We start from the raw sequence: 13,989 nt of genomic DNA, 5'->3' as shown, positions 1-13,989 counted from the left end.
TTTAATATTTTTTATTTTAAAAAACTCTAACTTAAAAATATTGACAATAAAATATAGAGTAAATAACTATTTTGGTAAAAAATTTGATTTTGATAAAATAAATTTTAAAATTTTTGATAAAATGAATCTCAAATATCATTTTTTTTTTTGATAAGATGAATTAATTGTTAATTCATCATTTTGAATGATTAGACTATTTTGTCAAATAATAAAGGTTGAAGTTTATTTTGTTAAAATTAAAATCTTTCAAATGTCAAAATGGTTATTTAATCTAACGATAATAGTAGAAAAACAAACAAAAAAATTTAAAATTTATCTTATTTAATATTTATTAATTATAATTAATGGATACTAAAATAAAATAGGAATTTGCTGTTTTTTATTAATATTTTTTTGTTACAAATTATTGGGAATGATTTTGTGGGTAATAAAGTTATTAGAGAGCAATCTAGTTAATTGGATTTCTTAAACCACGTCGTGTGGGTATTGTTGTGATTTGTGAAAGAATGAGAGTTGCGTTTTAGGGGAAGGGAGTATCGAAGATTGGTAGTGGGAAGGAAGACAGCAGCTCATCCAGACCCAGTTGCAATCCCAGATCTTCAAATATTCACGATTTCGATAAACATAGAAAAACCAACATAGAACAGATAAATAAAGATCAGAGTCTAATAAACACAAAGCATGGTAGCACGAAAGAATTCTCCATCAATTTACACACACACGATATCAAACATTCAAAGAGAGGAGCAGACATATGAAACGATGACGATGAATTAAGGCCTTGACTTGAAAGGAATAGCTCGGATGACTATCTGGTGGTACACGGCAGCAAGAGCAGCTCCAACGAAAGGCCCAACCCAGAAAATCCACTGCAATAAAAAAAAAGGACATATGAATGAAATTCAGAAAGAAACGAGTGAGAAAAAAAAGGCAGAAAGGAAGAAGACATACTTGATCATTCCATGCATGGTCTCTGTTGAAGATGATGGCAGCACCAAGGCTCCTAGCTGGGTTAATCCCAGTTCCAGTGATAGGAATGGTTGCCAAGTGGACCAAGAAGACAGCAAAGCCGATCGGAAGAGGTGCCAAAATGGGAACATGTGAGTCTCTTGCGTTTCTTTTAGCATCAGTAGCAGAGAACACAGTGTAAACAAGAACAAAGGTACCAACAATCTCAGCACCAAGCCCATCACCTTTGCTGTATCCATGGTTAACCATATTAGCTCCACCTTTATACATCTCAAACCTCGCATTCCCTTCGAACCCCTTCACCACACCAGCGCCGCAAATGGCTCCAAGACACTGCATCACCATGTAGAACACTGCCCTTGTCAGTGAAAGCTTCCTTGCCAGAAACAACCCGAAGGTCACCGCCGGGTTTATGTGTCCGCCGGAGATTCCAGCAGTGCAGTAAACAAGGGCGAAGATCATGCCGCCGAAAGACCAAGCAATGCCCTGAATGCCAACGGAGGAGCACTTGGAGGGAGATCTGTTCACTCCCATGACGGTTAAGATGGTGATGTAGAGGAACAAGAATGTGGCCACAAACTCAGCTATTCCGGCTCTGTAGAAGGACCATGACTTGAGCTCACCAGGCTCAAACAATGGTGCTGGTGGTGCCTCCTTGTATTCCGGCTTCTCACTCTGTGCTCCTGTTCCCAGTGCATGTCTCTCTGAGAATTTGTTTGCTCCAACTTTCACATCTTCTTCCCTCTCCATTTTTCTCTTGTTTGCAAAACTAAGCTTGGGAGATTACACTGCTATATAGAGGAGATTGGAGAAAGGTAAAGTAGTGATATCTTTCTTTGCTGGCATATGACAATAATTGCAGTCACTTTTTCTTTCTTTTGAGCAAAGAAGCTAAGAATATCACAACTTTTTATTTTCTTATTGCTTTAAAAAAGCGGGCAGTTTTAAGAGAGTATTCTGGAAAGTGCGTTCTAATCTTAAGAGGCTAAACAGGGTGTTATGTTAATCAATGATTGGTGAATGTGAATGTGATTGGTTCCAAGATAAAGGTTAGTGTAGTTACGCCCACCCAATTACCACTCAACAACGGCCCTATGCCCTGTAAAGTGTAAATTGTACCATATGTTTGGTAGGTGAGATATAGGTTTCTTTTATTCTAACGGTAGGACAATCGAAGCCACTCGGCTGAAAAGTAGAAACAACATCGAATGGCCAAGAATGAATGGCCGTTTGGTGAACGTTGGACTTGGAAAGTGACATGCGATACTATGCACATGCGAAGTTGGGAACACTTGCCAAAGTCTTATTAATGACGTCATACATTTTGGAAGGAGTAATTACAGGGTATATTTCCTGCTATAAAGAAAAGTTTATTCACTTCATAGATTTTGAATGCTCTTAGCAATCCTTATCCATTTTTTTAGGTTGCATGATGATGATGAATCATGGAAGACGTACTCTAGGAACATTTAATGTGGCGATGATCCTCCACCTAATACCGAACAAGAACACGGAACACGGACAGAGAAGAGTGCGAAACTGCAGGCACTTATGTTATGTCAGACATCTCAGATTCTTTGGATACCTAGGTGGTGTTGTGTTTCATGAACTCATTCACATGCAGTTGTTATTCTAAGCCTTTATTGAATCATGATGTCCCCAACTGCCAACCTTAATTATGATACAATTAATACTCTAAGGAGAATATCTATTATTTCCAACTAAAATTGTCTTAATTATTCAAAAGCTCATCCTTCCCCATGAAATTAGAAAGGAGATGAATTAGAATGAGAAGACCACACTTCACCTTGCTTCTAACTCTTCAATTGACAAACCAGCTAACTTTCCTTGTTACTTGGTCAAACATTAAATTTCCCCCCTAAAATGTTAATCTTATAGATGAATGAATTACAGTTTAAGGTACAAAGCCATTCATCTTATAATCCACCAGCCATGATACAACTATGCTGATTCTAAGATCAACTAATGGTTATTTTGCAGCCAACAGAACCAGGCTGCTCATAACACAGTAGGTAATTAGAGATTTGTATCAGCTACAGTTATCTACACCAAATGTAGACTATTTCTATATATGTGAGCAACAGCTATGTTTGAAGGGGATTGGTTTCATAAACCTCTGATGCTAAAAGCCTTTCGAAGATTGGTTTTGCTCCCAATCCTCGAAGATCAAACATGCAGCTGAGTATGTTGAAACAGGTTGTCATTCAGGGCTTACTTCTCCACTATGCTGGAGTCTGATATGTGGACAGGGTCTTTCTGGTTCTCCTCTTGTCCATAAAACCTGCAGATCTCCTCGCTTTCGCCCTAATGTCAGCAAAGTCCCTGCATTGATGCACGAAACCATGAGAATCTACCATTTGTTTCCAGATAAAAAATTTATTACAAATTAGGTCTAAAGTACCAAGGGTAAATGGAACAATGTATAGTAGTGCTGGCTGGCCATGTCCATCCATCAAATTTAGTGCCACATATGTAACTAGAAGACCTGCCAAAATTGGAAAAAAAAAATAAAAGACCAGTCATATATGTATGTAGCTACATAAATCATTATATAACTTAAAAAGTTAATAATAAAGAAAATCTTTATTCTTTCAGTCAGGAAATAATATGATTTATTGTTTGAATGAAGTTATCTAAATCAATTACAGATGAGGAGATTGCTAGTTGATCTCACCAAAGCCATATGCAAATATTGCCCACAAGAAGTACCCATTTCTTATGTTCTTGTTCGCCAGCCAATCATATCTGCAAGGATAGACCATACCATTGATCAAAACATTTTTTCAACAGTAGATTTGCCAGGAAAATATAGTGTAGAATTAAGAAAGTCTGTGGGAGCTAGGTAAATATTCCTTCAAGAGAGATACTTGGGGCATGCAAAGGACTGAGTGGAAAACGGGAAAGAGAGAACAACCTGAGTGAGAATGCTACCAGCATTCCTGGTAAAAGTATGTCTCCAAAACCTATAATGCTGTAACCACCCCATGGATCAAAGATGCGGGGAAATTTCAGTAACATCGGGATACCATCTTCACCACTTCCATCAGCTCGGGCTACCTATAGTGAGTAATGTTAACAATGACAAAACTAGGGAATCACATTGGGGAATTAGTGATTGTCATGTATCAGAGTGAAGTGAAAGACTAACCACAATCATCACGCTTTGCTGGAAAAACTTCGCCGAGACAAACACCCAAAAGAGGTCATAAATGAAGGCACAACTCAGAAGAACCGTACCCACCTAATTCACAAAACAAATCAAACCAAGATGAGTAACTTATTTTTTGGACAGGAATTTTCCATATAACCAAATTTATCAGCACAAACTATAAATATGAACAAATAGACATGCAAGTATTTGCTGACAAACAAACAGGTGGGGAAAATAGAGGCAACACTACACTAGTCCACAGATGGCAGAGAACATACAGAACAAAGTAACATGTTGCAAGTTCACTTCCTTCATATAAGAGATTTATCTGAGAGTTGTCCAAACATAAAACATCAAAATACTTCATAAGTAATCCCAAGAGTTATTACCTTGAGATTAGGTACATGTACAATCTGCAGAACTGTTATTATCAGTGCAATTCCCTGTAAAATAACCAATGAAAGAGAAATGAAGATTAGATGGACACTGCTAGTCTAGATAGCTTCCCTGAATCAAGAAATAAACAAAATGAAATCATATTATATGTCTAGTACTTGCAAAGATTATGGTGTTCAGTGTAGTTCAGCAAAAAGTATTATGAAATATTCCAGAAGAACATTACATCCCAAGTCCTAGCTCATAACAGGGATATCATACACATACAAAGCACAACTAAACTACAAGAAATGTGTCTCCTTGAAATTGTCATTAAGAAAGTAAAGATGAACTTTCTTTATCACTTGAGAGTCAACATGATATATCTAAAAAGGAGAGCATAAACATTTAAGAATGGAGAAAATTATCCTTACAAGTATATCTTGACCAATCCACCCAAACGAGTGAGTGCGATAAACTGCCCAGAGAACCGCAAAGGTTATACAAAATGGAGAAACAGCCAAAGTCAGGTATGAGATAGCTCCAAAGAAAGGTATTTTAATGTATGTCTTGGCAGCATGCTTGAACCACCTATATTGCAAAAGAAGACAGGTTTCATTAACATGTAGAGAAAGCCTAACATCATGTGATCAGATGGAATGAATTGAGTATTGACAAGGTCCAATTGTCCATTAATAAGGACAAAAAAAGGGTGCAAGTGTGAGAACTCAAACATTCCAGAACAAGCCAGCTGGAACTATTCAGAATTGCAAACTACCGTTGCAAATGTGAGGAAACAAGACTAAGCACACTTAAATATCACTTTCAAAAGTAAAACTAAGTAATACACAATCCTGATCATATGGCTTTCGAATCCTATAATATCAATGAAGCCTTAAACACTATGAATGCCAATGCAGTTCAGTATTTCATCATAAAATGCACATCAACACTCCATCAGCTCCAATCTGAGCTTCTCAAGTAATCAAACAGGTACTTATTTACAAAAATATATTATGGATGGCAGTGTTACTTGATGTATCCTATGATAATAAATTCATAACTTCCAGAATCATTCATAAGATTAGGTTTGAGATATCAAACCTTGACAAAAGAGCAACCAAGCAAGTTTGCAAGCCCTGCAAGATACAAAAACACCCAAGGTTAGGGATGACAAGATACATGATACCATGGCAAAAGCAGGAAAGATAGAATATATGCAGAGAATAGGAATTCAGTAATGGCAACTAGAGGAGCTGTATTAAACTGCGCGCTAGAAGCTTCCTTTCTTTTAGCAAAGATATAATGCAGAAAATAGATTCCCCCCTCAGAAAGATGCATACATCTAGAACATAGACAAGTTAAATGGACGTTCATACCTCAACCCCACCAATACAGAAGAGAACAACCAAAATATCAATGAACCATGGCGACATCAATTTGTAAATCATAAACAGGAAACATGAAGCTAGCACAACAAAAAGGACTGCAGCCTTCATATTCATGTTTACAACTCTGCTAACACCTGTGTTTATAGTGTCTGGGACTTCATCTGAAGCATCCTATAGAAGTGAGAAAAGAAAGGAAGTATTAGGATGCATATTCAAATTATGAGAACATATGAGAACATATGAGAACCATACTCGAGGAAATGCCAAGCTAAGCAGACTCCAAAACACTGACCTTTAATAGCTTGTTGTGTTCATCAGCTGCTTCTCGGACCCTCCATGCTGACCAATATGATGCACACAATATGGTAAGAACTGCTAGTAGCCAAAGAAATACTTCTGCTACATCAACAGCTGGTCGACGTGGTGAATATAGCTGGACAGACACTGCAAAAGGGAAACGAAATTTAGAAAGCTACCCTCTCCTCTCCTTAAGACTTAACTGGTAAGGTATTATTGGGAATCCATGTACCAGTTCCCCAATAAGGAAACATGAGTTAAATACAATTAAATCATTAAGTGAAAGTGTATTATAAACCCACGCAGCATAGATAAGACATATCAGACAATCATAAAAATCAAGTGGAAGCTCACCAGATGAAGCACTCGTCAACATTTCTTCGAGCCTTGCACCTGCATCTCGTGGGAGCATGACAGCGGGTATGTGTATGTTCAAATCAGTTTCATCTGGTTCGCATACCATCTTGTAAAGTTCTGCAAACAACAGAAACAAAGAGACATTCATTAGATATGACCCACTCAACATTCCATCAAACCGCATCCTCCAACTTCCTGCTCCACCAAAGACAAGAAACAGCCCAAAACTTATAAATTGTGTACCCTTTTGGTTATTTATGATAAGGATAGCTGAAGCATTAGCAGTTTGTGCAGTTTTTGCTTTCTTTGTGAAGGTGCAGTTCCCTCGATCCACCATGATGACATCTCCCGCAATCTAATGCAGAGTTGTACTACAAGCATTTAGTAACATTCTACTTTGCTACACATGTGACCAAACTCCAAAGGAGAATACAAACATGTCATATATGAAAGAACCTTATTCTTTGGAGGATTGCAACAATCTCGGGGATCTGAAAGAATAAGGCGAGTGTGCTTAGCATTCTTCTCCTTGGACACAATGGTTGTGCCAAATCTAGCCCCCACACCAACAAATTCATCATCCTCTTTGTCATTGACCCATGTCTGCACTTTCACCTAACAAAGCCAACACATAACAAGTATTACCATAAATAATCACCACTTGAAATTGAGAGAGATTAACTAATTAGGAACCAAACTTTGATCATCAAATGCTTAGTTGAACAAGTCAACACCGTAATTTGATGCTCAAAACCCAAAATTAGAAAGAAAAAGTTAAGTAGTTTGATGTTTCATGCTAATCTACTTAACTATGAGCAAAAAGAAAAAAAAATAATTGAAGTTTGGAGAGTGAATACCAGAACGAACTGGTTCTCGCAACCGGGCTTCTTGGGGGTAGAATCGTCATCGTGAACTATGTCCCCAGCAATGACAGAAGGAGCGTGACGGAGAAGCAGTATTACAGCTAAAAAAGCAGCAACCGGTAAAAACTTCTCCATAGCCATGGATAAACGCACGCTCTACGATGATCACAATTCCATTACCAACTCAGCAGCTAAGCAGAGAGAGAGAGAGAGAGAGAGAGAGAAAGTGAGAAGGTTTTTGCCGTTTCTTTGAATAATGAACTATAAAATATTAAAATAATAATTGTTAAAATAATAATAGTAATAATAATAATAATTGCGAAGAGGGAAATGGTGATAGGCGATATCGAACGTAAAAAAAAAAAGTAGATTTTCTAAATTGTTAAAAAAATAATTGAAAACGTAAAACGTGATTTTTTTTAATTATTTTTATATTTTTTTTAGTTTTATTTATAAAATTAATAATAAAAAATTATACTTTATTTTTTTTATTGTTAAAAAAAATTTAAGAAAATCTATTTCCAAGGCAAGAGGGCAGTGGCAATGGGCCTTCCTTGAAATTTCCACAAATTTTATTATTTTACAAAATAAAAATATGGAATGTGAATTCTTTTTATTTTGAGAGAGAAAAAAAGAAAGCGGGTGGAAAAAAACGCGGTGAAGTAAAAGGCGTAAATGCCCCGGCGGCCATGAGCAAGAGGAATCAGTTAGTAGACTGCTGTTGTGTCTTGTACTCTTGTGTGTCTCTGACGAGTGACGACTCCTTCTAAGCTTCTATGTTTCTAATATATATTTTATTTTAGAGGAAACCTTCTTTTAATAAGGAAAGGACCGAAAGGTTGAAATAGAAATCAAACTTGTTTTCACTCAAAATTCTAGTTATGTTGAATTTAATGCAAATTTTTTATATAATTATTCCATTTGATAAACGAAAAATATTGACTTTCAATAATTATTAATTAATAATTTGATATATTTTTACGTAAAATTAATAATTAAAAATATTAGATAATTTGACATATTTAATTAACAGAAAAGTTCTGCATACAAGCCATTAAGGCTTATATGCTTTAGACGTTCATTAACCAATAAACCCTCAAAACGCGCTGCAACCCTACGTCCAATACACGCGCTATATAAAGATCCCGCGTATTTATAACTACCAAATTTAAAAGATTTGTTTCCTTTCTTCGTTCTTCTTTTCGTTCTTCTTCTTCTGGTTCTTCTTCTTCTCGTTCTTCTCTCCTTATTTCTAGATTTATTTCATTCTTCGTTCTTCTTCTCGTTCTTCTTCTTCTCGTTCTTCTCTCTTTTAACTCCAGCTTCGTTTTCTATCGATTTTTGTTTACTGAAATCAAAGTTTGGATTCGTTTTGAAGATAATGATTGATTCAGCCTCAGATTCTCAGCTGAATCAGGGAGAAGTGAATTATGAATTTGAATCTAACGAAGTTCCTGAGGTTTGATTTACATACGTTTACTCTGAATTTTGTTGCAGTAATTTGTATAGCATTGTGTAGCTGAATAATTCGTGAACATTGACTGTGAGACTAACGCGTCAACATAAATCTGTGGATTGAATGTAATGTATTAGTTTTGATTGATTATCTGGAATTTATAGCAGACGCTCGGATGTAGATCAGAACTTTTTTGGGTGTATTTGTTTCGGTAGTGTGGGTGTATTTACAGTTATGGCTTTTTCTATTATTTTAGCTTAGTTGTTGTCGTTCGGGTGTATTATATCAGACATGATTGGGTGTGTTTTTAGTTTTTGTGATGGTGTATTCTGCAGCATGTGTGTTTACAGCTTATGGCTTTTATTGTCATTTTAGTTGAGTTGGTGCCGTTCGGGTGTATTATATTAGCAATGATTGGGTGTATTTATAGTTTTCGACATGGTGTATTCTGCAGCCTCTCTCTGTTGTTGATGACCAGTTTGTTCCGAAGGTTGGAATGACCTTTACCACCCTTGAAGATGCTGGAAAATTTTACAGGAACTACGCCAAGGTTGCAGGTTTTTCTACAAGAGTTCGGAGCACAAACAGGAAGGGAAACGAGATTAAGAATCAATTGATTACATGTAGCAGAGAGGGAAAATGAAAATCTAAAATATCTCCGACCGAGAAGACAAATCCGACAGCCGGTTTAAACTGTCCTGCAAGAATTTATATACACACATTGAAGGATGTTGGTGCTTGGATCATTTCAAAGGTTGTGCTGGATCATTCACACCCTTGCTGTCCAAGTAAAGCAGAGATGCTCAAACAGCACAGGGAACTAAGTATGTCCATTCGTCGTACAATAGAGAATAACGAGGATGCTGGTATTAGACCAAGCAAAACTTACCAATCATTTGTTGCGGCTGTCGGTGGTCATCGAGAGTTAAATTTTATTGAAAAGGATGTGAGGAATTACATTACCAGGGAAGTGCGGAAGGTTTCCGAACAAGAAGATGCAAAGAAATTCGGGAAATATTTGTTATGAATGAAAGAGAAGAATCAGAATTTCTTTTTTGAGCTTGAACTCGATGAGGATCAATCGATTAAGCTGGCTTTTTGGGCCGATGCAAGAAGTAGAGCTGCCTTTGAGTATTTCAGAGATGTTATTTCATTTGACACCACCTACAATAAAAACAGGTAACAAACTGTCCCTGTTTATGATGCTAAATTAATGTATTTTTATGAATCTGTCGCAGAGGTGTATATTGGGTGTCTTTTTGGTGTATAGAAAGCATTTTGTTGGGTGTACCTAATGATTTTTCATTCTGCACTATGGTAATTTGTTTCAGATATAATTTGGTTTGTGGTTCTTTTGTCGGGGTGAATCACCACGGTCAGTCAACACTTCTTGGATGCTCTTTTATGAAAAACGAAGAAATTGAATCATTCAAATGGTTATTTCAATGTTGGCTTCGTTGCATGGGAGGAAATGCTCCAAAAGGGTTTCTCACCGATCAATGCGCATCAATGAAAAGGGCTTTAGAGGCCTGTATGCCAACAATAATTCACCGTTGGTGTATTTGGCACATCATGAAGAAGATTCCAAGCAAATTAAACGGCTATAAAGGACATGCAGATATTGAACAACAAATGAGCCAAGTTGTTTGGAACTCTCAGAGCAAAGACTCATTTGATAGGAATTGGAATGATTTTCTGCTGAATTTTGGTCTTGTGGACAACAGGTGGCTTTCAGGTAGTGTTGTTTTAAAATCTGCAGCAGAGGTGTAAATTTAATTTTTATCGGGTGTATTTATAGTCTGCGTTTGGGTGTATTCTGCAGATCTCTATGAAAACTGTCATATATGGGTTCCAATCTATTTGGATCACCATTTTTGGGCAGGGATGAGAAGCACACAAAGGAGCGAGAGCATGCATTCATTTTTTAACAAGTTTATTACCCAAAACAGCTCGCTTATTCAATTCGTCAAACAATACGATAATTGCCTCAGAAGCAGGGAGCAAGCAGAGAGAGAATCAGATGCTGCAGATTTTTATACGATCATACTGTGTGCAACCAAATCCTCCATTGAAGCTCAGTTTCAAGATGTGTACACTCATCAAAAGTTTAGGGAAGTCCAAGCGTAATTCAGAGGAAAGGTGAATTGCATCACTAGATTAATGAATTCTGCTCTAGGCTATTCAGTATATGAGGTTGGAGAACAAGTTTCCAACTCAATATTCAACAAGTTTGTGGTTACTTACGACTCAGTTGCAGCCGAGATAAAATGCCAATGCTTATTATCCGAGTCGAGAGGGATACTATGTCGTCACGCACTAAGCGTGTTAAGCTTTGAACAAGTAAGCCAAGTGTCACCTAGATATATACTGGAATGATGGAGCAAGAAGGTAAAGAGGCGACACACACACATCAAGAGCAGCCACGATGAGCCACTTTTGGAGCCAAGAAGCAAGAGGTTTGACCAATTGGTTTTTCGTTCGCAAAATATTTGCGAATTTACATCTGAATCGGAGGAGCTGACTGCAATTCTACACCGTGCGTATGATAACGTCATGGCTGAGATGGAATCATTGAAAGCTAAAAGAAAGGGCACATCTTCTTTATCTCACGAAGACGCCAACTTGGAATCCATTAACGAGCTTCAAAGCCCCCCAAGGATTCGAACAAGATGACGTCCAAAAAATAGGCTAGGTTCAAAGTTAGACAAACAGATTACAAATGCCACAAAGAAGAAGAAAACGAAAGTTTTAAGCGAGGTAAAAGTGATGTTCTTTAAATTTGTGGTGATTGAGTTTATTTTTCTCGTTAATAGTTTAGCTAATATGTGAGTTTGTTATATTCAGATAAACCTTTTTGATGTTGCAGCAGTGGTGCATTCAAATTCCAGCCAATATCAAGGACATGTTATGAATTTTCAGTTCAGGGTACCAGCAGCAGGGGACAACTCTTTGGGTGTATAGTTACAGAATATGGGTGTAAAATTACTGTTCTGTTGGGTGTATTTTTGTGAATTTTATTGTGATTCACATTTTACATATAGATACATATATATACTTCATAATCTTCTTTTTTTTTTACAATGGTTTAATAGTTTTAGGTATTAGGGTTTAGGGTTTTAGGGTTTACAGGTTAGGGGGTAAGGGTTTAGGTTTTAAGTGTTTAGGGTTCAGGGTTTTAGGCACAAAGCATCAGGAGGATAGATTTAAGGGTGTATATTCAACTTTATTTAGGTGTAAAAAATGGCAGGTTATAGGTGTATATTTGATTTGATGTTTTCCTTCATATTATAGTACCTGTAATTTATACATTTTGATCACAGCACACAGAGTTTAATAATTGAAAGAAATTTTGACAATAAACTGCATTATAATTGTCAAATATTTACAATATGTCTTACATTTGTTACAAGACTATATAACATCTACATTAAGCAGTGTAAACATCCTAAGAATCTATTACATTAAGCAGTGTCAACATCCTCAGAATCTATCTGAAAATATGGACTCAATAACAACGAGGATGGCTTAGACAGTCTTATTTCATTACTTCCCCTAATGGCTTCATGTTTGTCTATATTCATGTCATGGAATAGAATCCGGGAAGCATATTCTACTCTAAAGTGGTCCAGCTCGTCCTACAGTAAAAAAGAATATTCTGTTTAATCAGTCATGTTAATTGAGTTATGTAATACAGAATTATTTAGTTTTAAACATATTTACCTGACTCCAATTCTCCCACTCATACTTTCGCCTCTTAATGTTTGCGGGCTCAAATATCTCAAGCCACTTCATTACGTAGATAGCACAGTCATAGCTGAAAACAGAAAAATAAATTATAAATTACATATAGGAAAGTTTATATTTTCAGAGTGAAAGATTTATACCTTGTCTTTTGGCCCGAGATGTGAAGGTATGGTGCTACAATTTTCCTGTCCTTGTCCTTTGATTTCAGAGGTGCCCCCAGCATATACTTTAAGTCGTGATATTACGTATCCCTTAAAATACAAAACAAATCAGTAATAAATGAATAATTTCAATAAAAGGATACACCCAAAGGAGTTAATAGTTATCCCTTATATTAAACAGAAATACACCCAACTATATATATACAGAACACAGAACCAACTTACAACAAATGTATTCAGCACAGTTCTCTCTTTGGTAGGAGATTTGTTGTGTACTGGATCGACTATATAAAATTTTTTCTTTCTTGTATCAGCAACCCATAACCACCAATGGTCTGAATGGCAAACAGGTGCAAAAATCTGAAATATGTTCAGATTGAACACTGTTTTAATTTATTTGGCACATAAGCAAAAAATTGTAATAAGAAGTTTTTGAATGAAAACTTACATAACGATGTGATGCTAATTTTTTAAGGTCCAAGAAGGGTATAAACATTGGGTAGTCTTCCACCCTGAATGGCCTATTAGTTTTAGCATTTAAGAATACCCCCTTTGGATGATTTACAATCGCCATGTTCTGCAAAAATTGAGAACAACCAAATGAATCCAGAAAATACACACAAACGAATAAACAACTCCCACCCAATTGAACACAGAAAATATACCCAAATCAATAAACAGAATACACCCAATGTAAGGAAAATAATACATCCTAAGGAATGCAGAAAATACACCCAAAATTCGATGAAGCAACCCTTACCACAATATCAGGGGGAGACAGTATACTTCTTCTTGAAACATTTGAATATTTTGTTGGTTTAAGATGAAGCACATGGCAGAGATAATCTAGAAAAATAGAATACACATCAATCAGGATTGTACTTAATTTTGGTGATAAAAAAATTAATGTTGTTGTGATATTACCTCAGCTTCTATATAAGTTTTAGGCGCAAGTGATGCAAGGTAGAATTTTGACAGAGTGTATATATCTCCGGCTTGGAGTCTGCCGATGTCGTCAAACTCATTAGTTCGCTCATTTGAGTAGGATTTCACTCGTATAGCCCAGTGGTAGCATTTCTGTTTCATGTCAGTAGTATATAAATTCGGCCTGACGAGAGTTTCAAACTTCTCGAAACTCTCTGCCCCACTTTCCTTTGAAATCTGCGGACTTTTTTCTTCTTTTGACACCCCATCACTTGCAATT

The 13,989-nt window shown here is 36.4% G+C and overlaps 2 protein-coding genes across 2 annotated transcripts; both read right to left on the bottom strand.

Annotated features, from left to right (window-relative positions):
- Positions 1 to 596: 596 nt before the first annotated feature.
- On the bottom strand, positions 597 to 2,036 carry LOC130981782 (probable aquaporin PIP1-2). Its single transcript, XM_057905484.1, has 2 exons — positions 952 to 2,036; positions 597 to 869 (listed from the first exon to the last, which is right to left on the bottom strand). The coding sequence occupies exons 1-2, from the start codon at positions 1,717 to 1,719 to the stop codon at positions 774 to 776; spliced, it is 864 nt and encodes a 287-aa protein (XP_057761467.1). The 5' UTR covers positions 1,720 to 2,036; the 3' UTR covers positions 597 to 773.
- Positions 2,037 to 2,645: 609 nt separating this feature from the next.
- Positions 2,646 to 7,695, bottom strand: LOC130981781 (signal peptide peptidase-like 2). Its single transcript, XM_057905483.1, has 14 exons — positions 7,419 to 7,695; positions 7,018 to 7,176; positions 6,805 to 6,916; positions 6,559 to 6,678; positions 6,200 to 6,351; positions 5,896 to 6,078; positions 5,621 to 5,655; positions 4,951 to 5,107; positions 4,531 to 4,584; positions 4,139 to 4,231; positions 3,905 to 4,047; positions 3,665 to 3,735; positions 3,392 to 3,475; positions 2,646 to 3,312 (listed from the first exon to the last, which is right to left on the bottom strand). Exons 1-14 carry the CDS (start codon positions 7,563 to 7,565, stop codon positions 3,191 to 3,193), a joined length of 1,632 nt encoding a protein of 543 aa, XP_057761466.1. The 5' UTR covers positions 7,566 to 7,695; the 3' UTR covers positions 2,646 to 3,190.
- Positions 7,696 to 13,989: the final 6,294 nt, after the last annotated feature.

The sequence above is a fragment of the Arachis stenosperma genome, chromosome 5 (genome assembly GCF_014773155.1).
Source record: "Arachis stenosperma cultivar V10309 chromosome 5, arast.V10309.gnm1.PFL2, whole genome shotgun sequence".
NCBI lineage: Eukaryota > Viridiplantae > Streptophyta > Magnoliopsida > Fabales > Fabaceae > Arachis > Arachis stenosperma.
The sequence above is the reverse complement of the archived record's forward strand: the minus strand, read 5'-3'. Positions and strand labels throughout refer to the sequence as shown.

Excerpts from the sequence above, each read along its gene's own strand:
- LOC130981782 (XM_057905484.1), bottom strand. The coding sequence starts at position 1,719 with ATGGAGAGGGAAGAAGATGTGAAAGTTGGAGCAAACAAATTCTCAGAG. Across the intron at positions 870-951 it reads ACCATGCATGGAATGATCAA|TGGATTTTCTGGGTTGGGCC; the intron begins GTATGTCTTCTT and ends TTTTTATTGCAG.
- LOC130981781 (XM_057905483.1), bottom strand. The coding sequence starts at position 7,565 with ATGGCTATGGAGAAGTTTTTACCGGTTGCTGCTTTTTTAGCTGTAATA. Across the intron at positions 6,079-6,199 it reads AACACAACAAGCTATTAAAG|GATGCTTCAGATGAAGTCCC; the intron begins GTCAGTGTTTTG and ends TCACTTCTATAG. Across the intron at positions 4,585-4,950 it reads GGATTGGTCAAGATATACTT|GGAATTGCACTGATAATAAC; the intron begins GTAAGGATAATT and ends GTTATTTTACAG.